This window comes from Triticum urartu, chromosome 1A (genome assembly GCF_056163025.1).
Source record: "Triticum urartu cultivar PI428250 chromosome 1A, HENAU_Tu73, whole genome shotgun sequence".
Classification (NCBI taxonomy): Eukaryota; Viridiplantae; Streptophyta; class Magnoliopsida; order Poales; family Poaceae; genus Triticum; species Triticum urartu.
In genome coordinates this window covers 257,488,914-257,504,933 of record NC_141873.1, presented here as the reverse complement: position 1 = coordinate 257,504,933, position 16,020 = coordinate 257,488,914, and the positions used below count along the sequence as shown (strand labels likewise).

General features: G+C 40.1%; 1 protein-coding gene across 2 annotated transcripts in view; it reads left to right on the top strand.

Annotated features, from left to right (window-relative positions):
- LOC125555588 (midasin-like protein) overlaps nucleotides 1–13,815 on the top strand; it is a 38,499-nt gene extending 24,684 nt beyond the window's left edge. The window contains exons 31-66 of one of the 2 annotated variants that reach the window (XM_048718500.2): nucleotides 31–120; nucleotides 977–1,103; nucleotides 1,517–1,671; nucleotides 1,932–2,039; nucleotides 2,716–2,868; nucleotides 2,991–3,170; nucleotides 3,409–3,606; nucleotides 3,713–3,814; nucleotides 3,889–4,116; nucleotides 4,196–4,318; nucleotides 4,581–4,662; nucleotides 4,737–4,864; nucleotides 4,938–5,102; nucleotides 5,190–5,265; nucleotides 5,510–5,622; nucleotides 5,709–5,785; nucleotides 5,867–5,980; nucleotides 6,131–6,199; nucleotides 6,276–6,435; nucleotides 7,052–7,179; nucleotides 7,253–7,350; nucleotides 7,467–7,693; nucleotides 7,846–8,082; nucleotides 8,176–8,302; nucleotides 8,403–8,464; nucleotides 8,548–8,706; nucleotides 8,976–9,194; nucleotides 9,756–10,043; nucleotides 10,149–10,283; nucleotides 10,393–10,599; nucleotides 10,674–12,341; nucleotides 12,457–12,738; nucleotides 12,817–12,996; nucleotides 13,081–13,179; nucleotides 13,266–13,391; nucleotides 13,482–13,815. In XM_048718500.2, the coding sequence (XP_048574457.2) occupies nucleotides 31–120; nucleotides 977–1,103; nucleotides 1,517–1,671; nucleotides 1,932–2,039; nucleotides 2,716–2,868; nucleotides 2,991–3,170; nucleotides 3,409–3,606; nucleotides 3,713–3,814; nucleotides 3,889–4,116; nucleotides 4,196–4,318; nucleotides 4,581–4,662; nucleotides 4,737–4,864; nucleotides 4,938–5,102; nucleotides 5,190–5,265; nucleotides 5,510–5,622; nucleotides 5,709–5,785; nucleotides 5,867–5,980; nucleotides 6,131–6,199; nucleotides 6,276–6,435; nucleotides 7,052–7,179; nucleotides 7,253–7,350; nucleotides 7,467–7,693; nucleotides 7,846–8,082; nucleotides 8,176–8,302; nucleotides 8,403–8,464; nucleotides 8,548–8,706; nucleotides 8,976–9,194; nucleotides 9,756–10,043; nucleotides 10,149–10,283; nucleotides 10,393–10,599; nucleotides 10,674–12,341; nucleotides 12,457–12,738; nucleotides 12,817–12,996; nucleotides 13,081–13,179; nucleotides 13,266–13,391; nucleotides 13,482–13,514 (6,723 nt within the window). In that variant the 3' untranslated portion in view covers nucleotides 13,515–13,815. Of the gene's footprint in view, nucleotides 1–30; nucleotides 121–976; nucleotides 1,104–1,516; nucleotides 1,672–1,931; nucleotides 2,040–2,715; nucleotides 2,869–2,990; nucleotides 3,171–3,408; nucleotides 3,607–3,712; nucleotides 3,815–3,888; nucleotides 4,117–4,195; nucleotides 4,319–4,580; nucleotides 4,663–4,736; nucleotides 4,865–4,937; nucleotides 5,103–5,189; nucleotides 5,266–5,509; nucleotides 5,623–5,708; nucleotides 5,786–5,866; nucleotides 5,981–6,130; nucleotides 6,200–6,275; nucleotides 6,436–7,051; nucleotides 7,180–7,252; nucleotides 7,351–7,466; nucleotides 7,694–7,845; nucleotides 8,083–8,175; nucleotides 8,303–8,402; nucleotides 8,465–8,547; nucleotides 8,707–8,975; nucleotides 9,195–9,755; nucleotides 10,044–10,148; nucleotides 10,284–10,392; nucleotides 10,600–10,670; nucleotides 12,342–12,456; nucleotides 12,739–12,816; nucleotides 12,997–13,080; nucleotides 13,180–13,265; nucleotides 13,392–13,481 lie in introns of both variants that reach the window. The other variant, XM_048718492.2, reaches the window with a different exon arrangement.
- Nucleotides 13,816–16,020: the final 2,205 nt, after the last annotated feature.

Sequence of the window (16,020 nt, the reverse complement as noted above, 5' to 3'; positions counted from 1 at the left end):
GCTGTTCTGAGTTCTGACAATCTGTTGCAGATCATATTTGCCCATAAGAAGCATCTCAAGCCAGAAGAGTACAGCCAGTTGGAGCACATCCTGTTTCAACAATCGGAACATCATCTGGAGGTTTGTGTATCATCCTTGTGATGTTGTTTAAAGTCTTGTGTACCACATTACTTGCGAGTTGCATGTACTTTATTTACATTCTTTTAATTCTAATCATAGTCACCATTTTAGCTGACACGCGGAAGTGCATTTTCTATGCCAGAGACTCCGCCAGCGTTTATTTGGGACATTTTATGGTTTAGATTTTAAGCTACTGTTGAAATTTATTAATTTCTGTTTGGAAAATTTGTGGGCACACTACATAATGAATGATAATGGTGACCTTGAATTCCTGTACACACTTGTTTTTTACTGCGATTACCAGCTTTCATGCTTGAAACCTGAACCGTGGGTTATATTTTAGCATAGAAATCTAACAATATTATCTCAATCCAAATATATGTCATCACTGGAAGCTTTTGTTGCGAATACTTTTCGATATGTTTTCCAAGGACAAGTTTTTCACCAGATGTGCCTATTAAATTCTTATTGGTATTGGGGATTGAAAGATGGGTAGTTAATAAGGGCGCAAAACAAGTAAAAAACTGAAGGATTGTCTACAGTCACGTAAATGGCAAACAAGAAATCCTTTCACACCGATGCCTGTGTGCATCCAAAGCAACACAAGTTAGTATGGTTGTAGGTTTTGTTCTTAGGTGCTGAGTAATGTGAACATAATCGACCAACATTATACAGGGTAATTTCTGAACTTCATCATATTATGGTCTTTGTAATTTCTTCTTATGTGGCGTCTTCCATTGTCACTAATAATCACAGTACATCTTGGTAGATGGTACCCTTGATTGCCGACCTTTTGTTTTTCTTGAAACAATTTTCTGGCCTTGCATTCTTCTTGACATGTCTTGCTCTATCGCAGGATAAATGCCTCCATACTGCTTGTGCATTGTTATCTTCATCAAGTCATGGAGTACTTGCTTCATTCTCAGGGTCAAATAAACTCATAGGGTCCCTGCTTCTGGAGTTGTACTCATCGTACTCGCGTGGTATGTTCTTTTTGGATCTCTAGAACTAGAATGAATGATTTGTGATATACGCAAGTTTACCAATTCAGCCTCAACAGTGTCTAAACTTGCTGGTATGATATATGTATTTGCTTTTTTAACGGAATATATATGGATTTACATTGGTTAGCTCAATTATGTGCTGCTTTCTGGCCTGATGAGTTGTTGAGATAGTATCCTGTTTAGCACAGGATAAAGAGTGACTACGGAGAACACTTAGGCACAGCACCACCCATTACAGTTTACAAATCCTTCATACGTGTTATTCCGCAACAGGCTGTCTCAACGTGAAGGGCTTGCTACAATATTTTGAATTCTGCTCTCTTTGTTGTTTCTGATTATTCATTTTAGCAGACGCTGTGCACTTATTTTTAATTATCTTTTTGGGCTTGCAGACTCTTTATTGCATCTTGGGGCTGCCTGGGTATATATTGGGATGTTGCGTTTCCAGCTATTGTTGAGCTCATACAATCCAGATCCTGCGTTCCTATCTGCTTTTATGCATTCTCAGATTCTGGAGAAGATTTCACTCGTAGATCTCAAGGGAAAGGTAAAAATCTCTTGTTTATGGCACATAGCTCCTGTAAGCTGTTTTGTGCTATACAGAATGGTGCAATGCAAGCATCGTGAACTCATATAATCCAACTTTCTATGTTGTATCAGTCATTCATATAAAGTCATTGCTATTTTGTTAGTGCTGAAACTGTATTTTGATTGTTTTATAAAATCATATACCTAGAGGGTGTTCATAAGACATTGTCTTTACTCAAGAAAAGGTCAAGTAAATTTATGACATCTTTTTTCTAATAGGTTCGTCATGAATGTGAAGAATTGGCGGGCTCTAACTTAGCAGGAGATTGTCATGATCAGAAGTTAATGCAAGAGCTGAAAACTGAAGAGAAGAATCTCCGGTCAAAGGTTCTGTTTATAATAGCATAGCACCCAGAGCTTGCAGTTCAATTCTAAGTTCTAGATGTTTCATACTTTTTTTAATCCCGTGGTATCTTGCCGATTCTACCATGCTGCTAGTTTTTTCTTTCACTTCTTAATTCTTTGCTGGTCAGGAATTAGATGCACTATTGTAAATATTCATGTTTCACAGCTAGATGAATGTCCTATCTCCGGAAGTAACATGACAATGTACATTGTTTTCTCTGTGATATGGTGCTACGGTGTTTTCTTGCCCATGGTAGTGAATTGGTGATGCTACAAGCTGTGGAAAGCCGGCTAATATGAAATTTATCTCTAAATGTCCGGATCGCTTGGCTATTGCACAAGATGAAGCATGCCAAGCCCTCAACATGATTATTCAATCTTGTATGCATGTGCTTTTTTTTATTGATAAAATGCATAATGTACATTGTTCTCTCTGTGATATGGTGCTACGGTGGTTTCTTGGCCATGGTGGTGAATTGGTGATGCTACAAGCTGGAATAGCTGGCTAATATGAAATTTATCTCTAAATGTTTGGATCGATTGGCTATTGCATAAGATGAAGCATGCCAAGCCCTCAACTTGATTATTGAATCTTGCATTATGTAATCTATGCATGCAAATGGACGAGATTCTTACTTGTCCTCATACACTATTGCAGGTTGTATTTCGACCTCGACAGTCTAAACACAAGAGTTTGATTGCAGCATGCTGTGAGTTTGAGGGACGGTTGTCTGACTGCAAGGATCTGTTAATTCATTTAAACTGCAATGGTGCTGGGCAATTGGAGGTCAATAGAATCTGCAATTGGCAGGTGAGATTTGTTGGGACTGATTTTAATGTCTTAGCTATAGCCATGGGGCTGTTTTTATTCTTCTCTTCCACTCCTCATAACCGCAGTTAAAATTGATTGGTCGTGCAATCATTCTATGACAGATAACATCAAGTAACTTTATTAAGAGGCTGACAGAAGAGTATGGGGAATATGTGGATTTGATTCAGCCAGTGCAAGTTGCCGTATACGAAATGAAACTTGGCTTGGCAATTGCTCTATCTGGTTCTCTTGAGAGAGAATATTTGAAGAAGGTGAAAGAAGATGATATTGAAAAAGTTCTGGTATGTATATGTTTGCAGCTGAAGTTGAAATATGCAAGTTTCTTCCATGGACAATCTTTTAGAATATAATGTCTAGAGTGCACTTCATATAGTCAAATTTGTTCTTCACCAAACAATAGTTCACATCTGTTTGAAGATGTTGTGAAGCAATATAATGTCCCTGGTTAATGTTAATAGGAACACACTCAATGAATATATGGTGCTTATGGCTGTACTGTTATCATTTTCTGTTCTGCAGGGTGCAGTTTTTACTTTTATGCAGTTTCCCAATGGACATGTTGCTGGAATGACTGTAGTGGGCGTTCCAGATTTAACAAATTATTCAATGGGTGATCAATTGGAAACTCAATACAGTGAGTTCAAGGATGTAGATATATTGGAGAAGCTGTCTCGTGTGTCGAGTCAGTTAAATGTTGGCGAAGTTGCAGATGAAGTGGTTAGTTAATTGAACCGTCTTCTATCCTATTCAATTTTATGCTTCTGTAGATTATAAGTATTTGGAGAATGAAGCTGTTTGTAAGTGTTTTCTGTACTGATTGCAGAGATCCCATTCGCAGATGCTAGTAACATTTCATCACGTTTCTTTAGTACGGACAACATACCGTATCTTTCATTCCCTTATCATGGATAAAACTTCTTATCTGGTATGTACTCCTATCGTCATGGTTAATAAACCTCGAATTGAAATAATGTGTGTCTTACCAGTTTCTCTTTCCAGTCTTTGAAGAAGATCTTCGATTATTTTGAAAGCATGTGGATCAATATGAAATCTAGCGTGAAGGCTAGGGAAAATGATGGTTCTCAGTATTACAAGTTCAGGTCCCGTATCATCGATATACAGGACATCTTTGAAGGAGATGTGCCTTCAATTTCAGATATAGACTCTGATGGCAATGCTGGTCCAGATAATGAAGAAAAATTGGAGCTTGAGTTTTTCAAAATTATGGTATTCCAATGTTCTGTATTCCTTACTAGTGCTTGTATTTTCATTTTATATTTTTATTGAACACTATTGTTTTATTCAGGAGAGAAGTGACGAAGATGATGGTTCTGTTGAAGACAAATGGGATCTTGTTCCAGAGTCTGCTCTGAAATGTATTATATTAACACATAACCAATTGTTTGGATCTCCTGATCTTGTTGAAAAGGTAAATAGTAACATGAGAAAGAAGATGCATCTTCTGTTAACTTTCATGATCAGTTCGAATGCCTATATGGATGCTCACGGTAACAGTAGTTGATAATTTTCTTGACCTTTGTTGGGTGTTGGCTTTCTGACCTTCTTTTAGATGGTAATTTCTTTGACATAGGAGGCCAAGATAATAAATAAGATGAACGCAGGAACTTCAGACTGAAAAATTTGTACATTCTCATAGCTAACTAATATTTTTCTTGATGTATTTGTTTCAGACTGAAAGATTCCAAATTAGTGATCAGCAGAAACTTAAGTCTTTTGTAGACTCGTACGATTTTGGTGCAAGAATATTGAAAGGTATGTACATGGACTATGATTTCAGACAGTGGTGTATGCTGGACTCTTTGCTGATTTTTGATATCATTTTCCAGGCCTGCCAGAATTGACTTCTTCAACACTAGATGAGAAACTCATGCCTGAGCATTTACTCCGTGTTTGTCTAGAATATCAGCGAACCTGTGCAGCCTCTCTAGGCAGCAATAGTTATAATGCTTACAAGGTATCGAGTCCTGCAAGTTATACCTTTGATGCCCAGTCGTTCCTTCTTACTAAGTTTACTTGCTTATTTGCAGGACCCGAATCCTCCTGTTTTATTCAAAATGGTTGAGCCACTAACTGCACTTCAAGAGAAAGTTAGGACCTTTTTAGACGAGTGGCCCGATCATCCAGGTTTACTGAAAATATTGGAGATAATTGCTTCCCTTTTGGCAATGCCCCTGAGTGCTCCACTTTCTAAGGTCTGGTACCCAATAAATTGCTTGTATAATACTAATTTGCTGCTCAATACTAAGCTATCCTTGTCTACTGCCCCCTTATTTTTGCAGGTCTTACTTGGATTGCAACTTTTGGCTGGGAAAGCTCAAACATTGCAGGAAAATGACTCCAAGTTCTTTCTTAAAGGTAAAGGCTGAATCTTCAGTAGCAAGACGAATTCTAGTTTCTCATTCCCACCTTTGTGTTCAGGTGGTAACATCGTATACTTTAAAATGTAGGACTGTTTATTTACTTGTGCTTACGTGCTGTAAAATTTTTGTGGTAAAATTGTATAATTTGTTTTGTATTACGGCCGTAACATTTCCAGCATCTCAAATCTCTGGTAAATCGAAGCTATGCTGTTCAATTGCTCTAATTCTTTCCCCCACAGATCATCTTCCAGCAATATTCATGCTTCTATCTTCATGGCAAAGGCTTGAGTTAGAATGTTGGCCTATCCTGCTTGAGGAGGTCCAGGGAAAGTATGAAACTAATGCTGCAAAAGTGAGTTTGTATTTAATTTGCGTGCCATTATAGTTTATTAATAGTTTCAGTTTTGCTCAACATAATATATTGTTGGACCTGTGCAGCTATGGTTTCCACTGAGAGCATTGCTTTCAAAGTCTTGTGACATTCCAACGAATGATGATTTGTCTATAATCAAGAGGTATGCTTCAGTGCTTCTGCATTTGTTCTCTGTTCATGTCTCTGTCTATATTTTCTTATGTTAGCTTGATCCAAAATGCAGCATAGAGGAGTTCGTCCAAACATCAAATCTTGGAGAATTCAAGACACGATTGCATCTCCTCCTTGCCTTCCATGGTGAATTTTCTGATGGTTCTAGTGTGGGTGTTTATTTAAGGTGAGGTCTAGAGTTTGCTGTGTAGTTGATCTCATGTTATTTATGGAAGTTGGGTTTTTCGTGTTTTTGCATCTCTGATATTTTTCAAACTGGTCCCTTCATTCTCAAAATGTGCCTTAATATATTAATATCTTCTCTCTCTCTTGGCAGTACTCCAGTGAAGAAAATCCAGAACATTCTGTACAACGTGTTTGGTTACTACATGCAGTTTTTGTCACTGTAAGTTTTTGTCACGTGAAGTTATTGCTAGCTCATTTCTTAATGGTTGATTATAATAGGTTTTTTTGCTCCTCAGTGTTCTTCAGCAAATTGAGGTCAGTAAAGAATCAGTTGAAAAGGAGTTGAAAGATCAGGTTAAGCTTTATCGATGGGATCAAGATCCATACAGTCTTGCTTCGATTGAAAATTTCAAGAGGACGAGGCAGAAAATTTTTAAGCTTCTGCAACGGTTCAATGTATGTACTAATTGCTTACTGTGGTTATTTTCATGTGAATGAATTTGCTAGGGCAGCTTAGCTTATTCTGTTACTGTGAATAGGGCTTCTTCTGCAACCCTATTGTGCCCATCAAACAACAGTCAATTGAATTACTTAGTTACATTTCTAGTTGGAAATTTCCTCTCGAATGATCTCTAGTTGTAATTACAACAGAAACATTTTTCTGCTAGTCGTTAGCACTTCCATTAGTCTTTTTGCCATTATCGAAGCAATCATGTATAATAGGGTTTCTAAACTACCACTCCCTCTCTTTCCGTATGCAGGGCATATTAAGTTTCGTGAATACAATGTTTTCACACCAAGAATTACTTTATGTGTTCCATAAAAGAATTATTGACATTAAATTGGTATCACTAGATCCGTTTTCAAAAGTACCTACTGGTAACTTTGATTTGTATCATATAAACATGTATTAATGGAGTAATGTCCAAAGCCTTATATTAACAAAACCTAATGCATCCTGCATACAGGAATAAAGGGTGTATTGCTTAGTGCTCCATTGTTCTGACATTTATGCTTATCTTCAATAACAATTTTGGAAAATACATTTATTGGGCAGTTTACTTTTTTATAGGATATTTTGAAGAAACCTGTTATTACCCTACTGAATGAAGAGGCTACAGCAAGAAAAGTTCCATGCTGGCTTGATCCTGAGATACCTGAATCACAGTTTCCTGTTGACACGGAGAAACTTAGTGAAAGGTTGTCCCATAAGGACCATATATTTATTTAATCTGCACCATTGCATGTTCTTAGGTTCCCCTCTTTCTTCCAGGTTTTTGTGGTACAACAAGTGGAAAAGCCAGGCTTCTCTGTCATTGCAAACATTATTGCATGCAAACGATAGTGCTGCTGCAGTTCCCAACGTGAAAGGTGATAACCCCCCACCCACCCCTCTGTGGAAACTTGTTCTTTTCCCACGTGTTTTGTCCCTTCATTTTCCTTTAGTGTGTGTTATTATTGTGAACCATTGTTCTTTTTGTTCACAGAATCTGTGTATGCTGTTGTGCACAATATGGACCACCAACAAGATGAAGCTGAACTCAACGACAAATTGAAATTCTTTTGGTATGCACTTGAGAGGATTTGTAACGCGGCTGATTTTGGTTCTATACTGAAGCATGGTAAAAAGAACCAGAAGAAAACTGCTTTGTCCAGTTTGTTCAAGACACTTGAGGAATGTGGACTCTCAAAGCACAGGCCAATTAGTCATGAGGTACTGCTAATGGCAAAAACTGATTTTCCACTTGCGCTATATGTTGTTTGGCTGTTGAATGCTGTGATGTGAAATTAAAAGAAATTTATTTATTTTAATGTTGTCTTGATTTTTGTCTGCAAAATTGACTCTGACAACTTAATGTCTTCTAGTGGGGAAACGAGTTGGATGCACCAAGCCCATTGTTTTTGGAGCAGTCATACAACACAACACATTTACTCCAAGTGATCACGCAAAAAGCGTGTGAAGATGTTAGCACTATTCATTCTACCCTATTGGGCGCAAATAACTGGAAGCTTGCAAATCAGCAGTACTTCAGATGTTTGGCAACGGTGCAACAACTTAGGCAAATTTCCTTGAAATTTAACAAAGATCTAGACTTGCAAGAGGTTAGTTCCTTTACGTTTTGTTGTTTTGATGCCACAGATGATGCATTATCGAATTCGTGTTTATGGTTTAATTGGTTGAGCCATCTTTTGCAGGTTAATAAGGCTGCGTCCTTTATGAACCATCTTTTGACTACGTTATGTGAACAAAGACATCTTGCTTATGATCTATTTGAGCAGCTGAACCAATTCCGGCATATGATCTTATTATTAGGTTCAGGAGGTACCTCTAGATCTGTGCCTTTTCTTTTCCTGTTATATATTTAAGTAAGTGAAACTTATGACTTATCCTAAGTGAAAACTTATGACCTATCCTTTTGTAGGGAAGAGCGAATCTCTATCATCCTGCCAAAATGTACTGCTAATTTCCATGTGGCAGCAAAAGGTATGATTTCCACTACTTCAAGCTTTGAAGTTGTATGGATTCTATGTATTTAATTGACACGTGTTTTTGCACTTTTTATGTAGCAATTTTTTGACAATGTGCTAGCTATGGCCATGGACACCAACTTGTTGCTCAAAACCTTCAAAGGTTCTCATCATGCCTCCTGTGACAACTTTGAAGTAGAAGTTGCCGCGATGTCAACTCTTTTGGAGAAGTTTATTACAAGATTTTCTGAATCCAAGGTAAGATTGTTTGTTTCTTGACACTTACAGCTTGCGTATCGTATGTGTATGAGCTAGCTGAAACCAGGAACGGTAGGGGTCCTTTTGGTTGTCATCTGAGAATTTATGCCTTATTTTTTATGCATGCTTTGAATAAGTTGATGACATTGCAATGTGCCTTTTTGGTCCAATAACTTGAGCCGGATATTCTTTGAGTACTATAACAAGTTGCTCCATCTGAGCCGAATATTCTTCGAATAAGTTCATAATTCTGTTCTATTTTTTTGCAGGATTTATTAGACAAATTCTTAGTTGGATCCAACAATATCCTTGCTGGTGCCCACAAAAATATGCCTCTTGCTACAATAGAGATGGAGCAACTTGTTGCTGCAAATTGCCAGCTTGTCGACACATTTAGAGAGGATATACAGGTTTTATGCCACCAGGATGTTTCACTGAGATCTGTGAAGAAAGTTCTGCTCTCTCGTTTCGAAGAGTTACTGGACAAGGTTCGTGTTAATTACCAGTGCAAAGGATACTTAATTTTATTCCTCTAGTATGCTTAAGACGTGTAATGCAAAGGATGCTTGGTGTTTTGATTGTTGTACTGGTGATATGCTTATTAGTTTTTCCTCTAGTATGCTTAAGACGTGTAATGCAAAGGATGCTTGGTGTTTTGATTGTTGTACTGGTGATATGCTTATTAGTTTTTCCTCTAGTATGCTTAAGAGGTGTAGGTCCTGCAGAAATGTTACTGAGAGTTATGTAACATTTTCAGTTGCCCTGTTTTGCTGGGTGACTGGTAGACTTCTTCCTATTTTATGCACTACAGAACACTTTTTTTACTATAGGCATCCCCAAAATGCAGAAAAAGAAGAATTTATGTTTTGGTCTGATGTTGCAGCAGGTGGACTAATAATATCTTGCTCCTGTATGGATGTAGTTATTTCAAATTTCTGTCTCTTCATTTTGCAATCATGCTTGAGGAATTTCTCATGTGTTACTATTTGATGCATTTCGTTTGTGTTGTATGGATGTTTGGTTCTTAAGCATGGGTTAATGTCGTGTAGGGGAAGATAGCAACAGAGAGTTTCTCTAGAGAACTTAAAGACAAGTATGGACTATTCTCTGATGAACGAAAGCCTGAAGATTCATACACAGAAGCTTTTAAGGAAACTTTCGCACTAGCTGTCGGTGTTGTAGGACAGCTCACTGGTCTTGGGAGATCCGTTGATGAAACTAAAGAACCCTCCTTAGAGGGAAATATTACTTCCTGGAAAGATATTTTGCATTCGTATGTCATGAATCTTCAAATGGACCATGTCTGTGACGCTGGTGAAAATCTTTCTGTTTTAGTGGTATGTTCCTTCGCCCTTTGTTTGTCTTCTTGGTGTGTGTTCCTTCACCTTTAATACCTATGGATTTTTTTGCTTTGCCATCTGATCCTTATTGTTACCCAACAGAGGAAATTGTTGGACTACAAACCTGAGATGTGTTCTATAATAGAGGCGCAGTTAATGCATCTTCGTGTTTTGCTGCGTGTGATCCTGTCATCAGCCGAAGGCATACTTTCTGAACTTTTGGAAGCTCACAGAAGAGTAAGCTTGTCTTTGGTTTAGTAAAGTTTTACTTGTCCTTTTCCCCTGCTTTGATTGTAATGATCCCCCTCCCCCCCTTCTCATTGGCTTTTTCCCCTAATGGTTCCAGACATCTGAAATGACTCATGCACTCGGGGATCTTTTTATTTATCTATGTGCGGAGGGGTTTGGTTGTGTCGAAGATGCAGCTGAAGATGCTTCAGACGGACAGAAAGATGCAACAGGAACTGGAACTGGCATGGGTGAGGGGGAAGGTCAAGAGAGTGCAAGCTCTAAAATTGATGATATATCACAACTTGAGGGCACCAATGAAATGGTTAGTGTGTTTGAACAATAGTTTTAATCTTAGATTCTTTTAGTGAAGCTAACCCGTCTGCTGATATTTAGCAGGATGCTCAGTGTAAGGCAGATCAAACTCCTAAGGATGATGATCAAGCAATTGAAATGGAAGGAGATTTTGCTGCTGAATTAGCTGATGTTTCTGAGAATGAAAGCAATGACTCGGGCAGCGAGGGTGAAGACAACTTGGATAATCAGATGGGTGACACTGGTGATGCCAGTGAAATGGTTGCCAAGAAATCCTGGGACAAGAATGAAGATGATGATTCTAAGACGTCTGACGAGAAGTATGAGTCGGGTTCATTAGCCAAGGGGGCAGATGAGAATGATAGGGAATTGCGTGCTAAGGACGAATGTCCCATGGAGACAGATCCCGTGGAGACAGATGATAACGAGCAAGGCAAGAATAATAATATGGATGATGAACCAAGTGCTTGTGAGGATGCTGATGAGAATACTGATGATGTAATGAACAAAGCTGATGCATATGATGATCGAACAGGACCTGAACTCTCTGAACTGGACAATGATGATGAGGATGTCAACATGGATGATGCAGAACAAACCGATGGCATGGGTGCTGACAATCCTGACAACGAAGATATGGGCCCAGAAGAGGGGCAGCAAGAAGATGATAGTGCAGTTGCGTCAGAAGATATGGAGGAAGACGATGCCACACATGATGGTAACAATGTGGTTGATAATGAAGGGGATCATGATGAAGATGGAAATGTCGAGCCAAACAACATGGAGAAGCAACAGTTGGACAAAATGGAGTCACTTGCACATCCTTCACAAGGTATACAACCCAACCAATTGGAAACAGACTCCAACAGAGAATCTGAAGCAAACTTGGCCAACAGCATGGACATGAGCAGTCGAGTTGCTCCTTCTGTCCATTTTTCAAGTAATGAAGTGCCTAGTCTGGAAATCTCTATGCCCAACTCTGGTGAAGGTTCAAGAAATTTGTCCAACTCCAAGCCAGAGTTGCAGCCTGATGCTCCACCGTCACACATCAAGCAGACAAATCCTTTCAGGAGCATTGGGGACGCATTGGAGGACTGGAAAGAACGAGCAAGAGTCTCAGATGATACCCAGGATCATCAACCCGAAACTGAACACCATATTGATGATGAGAGTGCTACTGAATTTCGTTATGTGCCTGAGGGTGAGCAGAGCACCTCTCAAGCATTAGGTGATGCGACAGCTGATCAAATCAATGACGAGCTGCAAGTCAGGCAACCTATGTTAGAAGATGAAACCCGTGCCGAAGTTGAACAACCCGATGAGAGGATACCCGGGGATGACAAGCCTGAAATGCCCCATCTTCAAACTTCGCAATCACGTGCCAACAAGTCCGAAAGTGCCAACAGATTGGAGAGAAGAGATATTCAGACTGATGCATCCATTGAGGATTTGGTTCAAGATGAAATAATTGACACTTTTGGAGATGTTGTTTCATTCAAGCAGCGTCTGACAGATGACAGGATGGTTCAGCTGGATGCCCTAACCAGTGACAGGGAGATGTCTACTCATATGGATCTGGACATAATTAATGAAGAAACTGAAAGGACTATCATGGACTGGAGAAATCTTGAACTGGCTACCATGAAATTGTCCCAAGAACTGGCTGAGCAATTGCGCCTTGTCATGGAACCAACTCTTGCAAGTAAGCTTCAAGGAGATTACAGAACTGGAAAGAGAATAAACATGAAGAAGGTACTTGTATTCTCTTTGCCCCTTGTCAGTCATTGTAACATGCTCTCCTCTTTTTCTCTTGATGTCCCTCTCAAGAATGTGCACTTATACAAACATTATTTTTTTCTTCTGTCAGGTCATTCCATATATTGCGAGCCAGTTTCGCAGGGACAAGATATGGTTGCGACGAACTAAACCCAATAAACGAAATTACCAGGTGGTTATTGCTGTCGATGACTCACGAAGCATGTCCGAGGGCAAGTGTGGAAAAGTTGCAATTGAAGCATTAGTTACAGTTTGCCGGGCCATGTCGCAGCTTGAGGTTGGACAGTTTGCAGTTGCAAGTTTCGGGAAAAGAGGGAATGTTAAAGTCTTGCATGATTTTGATCAGATCTTCAATGCCGAAGCTGGAGTCAAGGTAGGGCATCTCTTTTGCTTTCGTCAGTTATAATAGAGTAATACTAACGTCTGTCTGTCTCTGTCTCTCTCTCTGCAGATGATCTCTAGTCTGTCCTTTGAGCAAGACAACAAAATTGAGGATCAACCAGTTGCGGATCTCTTGATGCATCTGAATATAATGCTTGATGCTGCTGTGGCAAGGTCGCGCACGCCATCAGGACAAAATCCACTTCAGCAACTCATACTTGTAATATCTGATGGAAAGTTCCATGAAAAGGTATAAACACTTTTTCTTTCATATTTGCTTATGGATTAAACAATGCTTATTGTTTTAGTGCTGAAGTTTACTTTATGGGAGCAGGAAAATTTGAGGCGCTGTATCAGGAATGTTCTAAACAGAAGGAGAATGATTGCATATGTACTCCTAGATAGTCATGAGGAATCCATTATGAACTCACTGGTGTGTACTTCAATACTTTCACTGACATTGTTTTGCACAGCCATCTAACTTAGGTAGTTTATATTCTGACGGCATTTTCTTTCCAGGAAGCATGCTATGAAGGAGACAAGCTAATCTTGGGAAAATATATGGACTCATTTCCGTTCCCTTACTATGTTATGCTGAAGAACATCGAAGCGCTGCCTCGCACACTGGCCGATTTGCTTAGACAGGTATGGAGCAACACACATTTTTGGCTCATGTCATTCCTTAGTTAACAAATGGATGCTGGATTCATATCTATGCTGTTTTCTGCTGCGCAGTGGTTTGAGCTGATGCAGAGCGCGAACCAATGATCTTTGGGGACGTTGCCAGCTTGTCAAATTGCTCAGGGAACCCGATATTGTAAACCCATGGGTGTTCTCTAGGTTCATACTGGAACAATTAGTGGTCCAAAGTCCCGGGTTTTGTACAAAATATACCACACCTGTTGTAGCTTGTTTTACACTTCGGAACAAATTGTTGTGTAAACATTCCTTTGTACGAAATATGCTACATTTCCACGTAAATGACTTATGGGAGGTCAGATTTTGAGTAAAACGCACATTGCAATACCAAGGGATTAATGCAAAATCGCTTGCCATTGTCACCATACAACACTAATCTTGTGCCCTAAGAGGATTCAGGGATGACCCGGTGGAGAATTCTTGAAGGAGTGGTGATTGTTTTAGCCCGAGGCTTGTAGGCACTTAGGTGGCCGACTTGAAGTAGTCGCCCGAGGCTTCAAACTTGTAGTAGCATGTAGCTCGAGTATAAGTGTCGTACTTGTAGGAACTTGTAGTAGCATCTACTCCCTTCGTTTCTAAATATTTGTCTTTATGGATATTTCAATAAATGACCACATACGGAGCAAAATGAGTGAATTAACACTTTAAAATATGTCTATACACATCCGTATGTGTAGTCCATTTGAAATGACTAGAAAGACAAATATTTAGAAACGGAGGGAGTAGCTTGATTATAAGGTGGAGCTTATACTCAAACTTGTAGTGGAGTTAGCTTGGGCATAAGGTGCAATTGTAGGAGCTTAGAGTTGTTGGTGAAGCTAGGTACGAAGGTGGAGAACCGCATATTGACACGCTTTTGGAAAATGGATATCATTACATTAACATTATATAATAGATGGAGATATATACAGAACATACAAATGCTGCAAGATTACATAATACATTATACATAAGATTAACATCCGACTACGGATAAAACACAAACAGGAGCTCGACTGACATCCACCCTGCTAGCTCAGGTTGCCGACTAGGAACCTATCCCTCGAACAAAGAAGAAGCGGAACAAGAACTCCAAAACAATAAACCTCGCTCCCATGTCATGATCGTTGCATAACCTGTACCTGCAACTGTTGGAGGAAGGGGCAAGTGGTGAGGTTGCAGCAGCGTCTAAGCAATGTATTATGAATAATATTTGATTCTTCTATGCAAGTCTTCTCGAATTATCAGTTTTGTTTGGCCTACTAGATTGATCTTTCTTGCAATGGGAGAAGTGCTTAGTTTTGGGTTCAATCTTACGGTGTCCTTTCCCAGTGACAACAGGGGCAGCAAGGCACGTATTGTATTGTTGACATCGAGGATAAAAATATGGGGTTTATATCATATTGCTTGAGTTTATCCCTCTACATCATGTCATCTTGCCTAATGTGTTACTCTGTTCTTATGAATTTAATACTCTAGATGCATGCTGGATAGCGGTCGATGTGTGGAGTAATAGTAGTAGATGCAGAATCGTTTCGGTCTACTTGTCGCGGACGTGATGCATATATACACTTTTCTATCAATTGCTCGACAGTAATTTGTTCACCCACCGTAATATGCTATCTTTAGAGAAGTCACTAGTGAAACCTATGGCCCCCGGGTCTATCTTCTATCATATAAGTTTCCAATCTATTTTATTTTGCAATCTTTACTTTAATCTATATCATAAAATTATCAAAAATATTTATCTTATTATTATTATTATTATTATTATTATTATTATCTCTATTAGATCTTACTCTCGTAAGTGACCAAGGGATTGACAACTCCTTTATCGCGTTGGTTGCGAGGTTCTTATTTGTTTATGCAGGTACGAGGGACTTGCGTGTAATCTCCTACTGGATTGATACCTTCGTTCTAAAAAACTGAGGGAAATACTTACGTTACTTTGCTGCATCACCCTTTCCTCTTCAAGGGAAAACCAACGGTGCTCAAGAGGTAGCAGTGACCCGCCGGAGGAGCGAACGACGGCGGGAGGCATTCCACGAGGGTCAATGACGAGGGAGCTCGAGGGGAGCCAGGCTCCTGTGGCCGCGGGCGCTCGGGAGGCGCGGCGGCACGGTTTGGGCTTGCTTGGGCCCGACGGGCCGCGCGGTGGAGAGGGGGCTGCGGGGCAACGTGGCGGCCTCTGAGTGGGCAGGAGCGACGCTGGGTGGCGGCGCGGCCACTCGGACGGCGCCAAGTGGCGGCGGGAGGTGGCCGGTGCGGAACACGAAGAGGGCGGCGGCGGCTGATGATTAGGGGTGCGGAAATTGAGGAGGAGGGGTAGGTGGCTGCCAAAAATTGAAGGGGAGGGTTTTTAATAGGAAAGGGGGGCTAGGATTAGGGTTAGGAGGGGTTTGGAGGTGTTTCCGGACCTCCGATCGCGACCTGATGGTTCCAGTCGAAGGGGGGGTGGTTTGGTGGGCTGGTTTAGAGTGGGAGTGGGCTGTGGAGAGAGGCCTTGGGCTGAGAGGAGAGAAGAGAAGGAGAGGCCCAGCGGTAGTTTTGGGGACCGAAACGTCCGACGAATAAACCGACTATAATGCCGCTATAT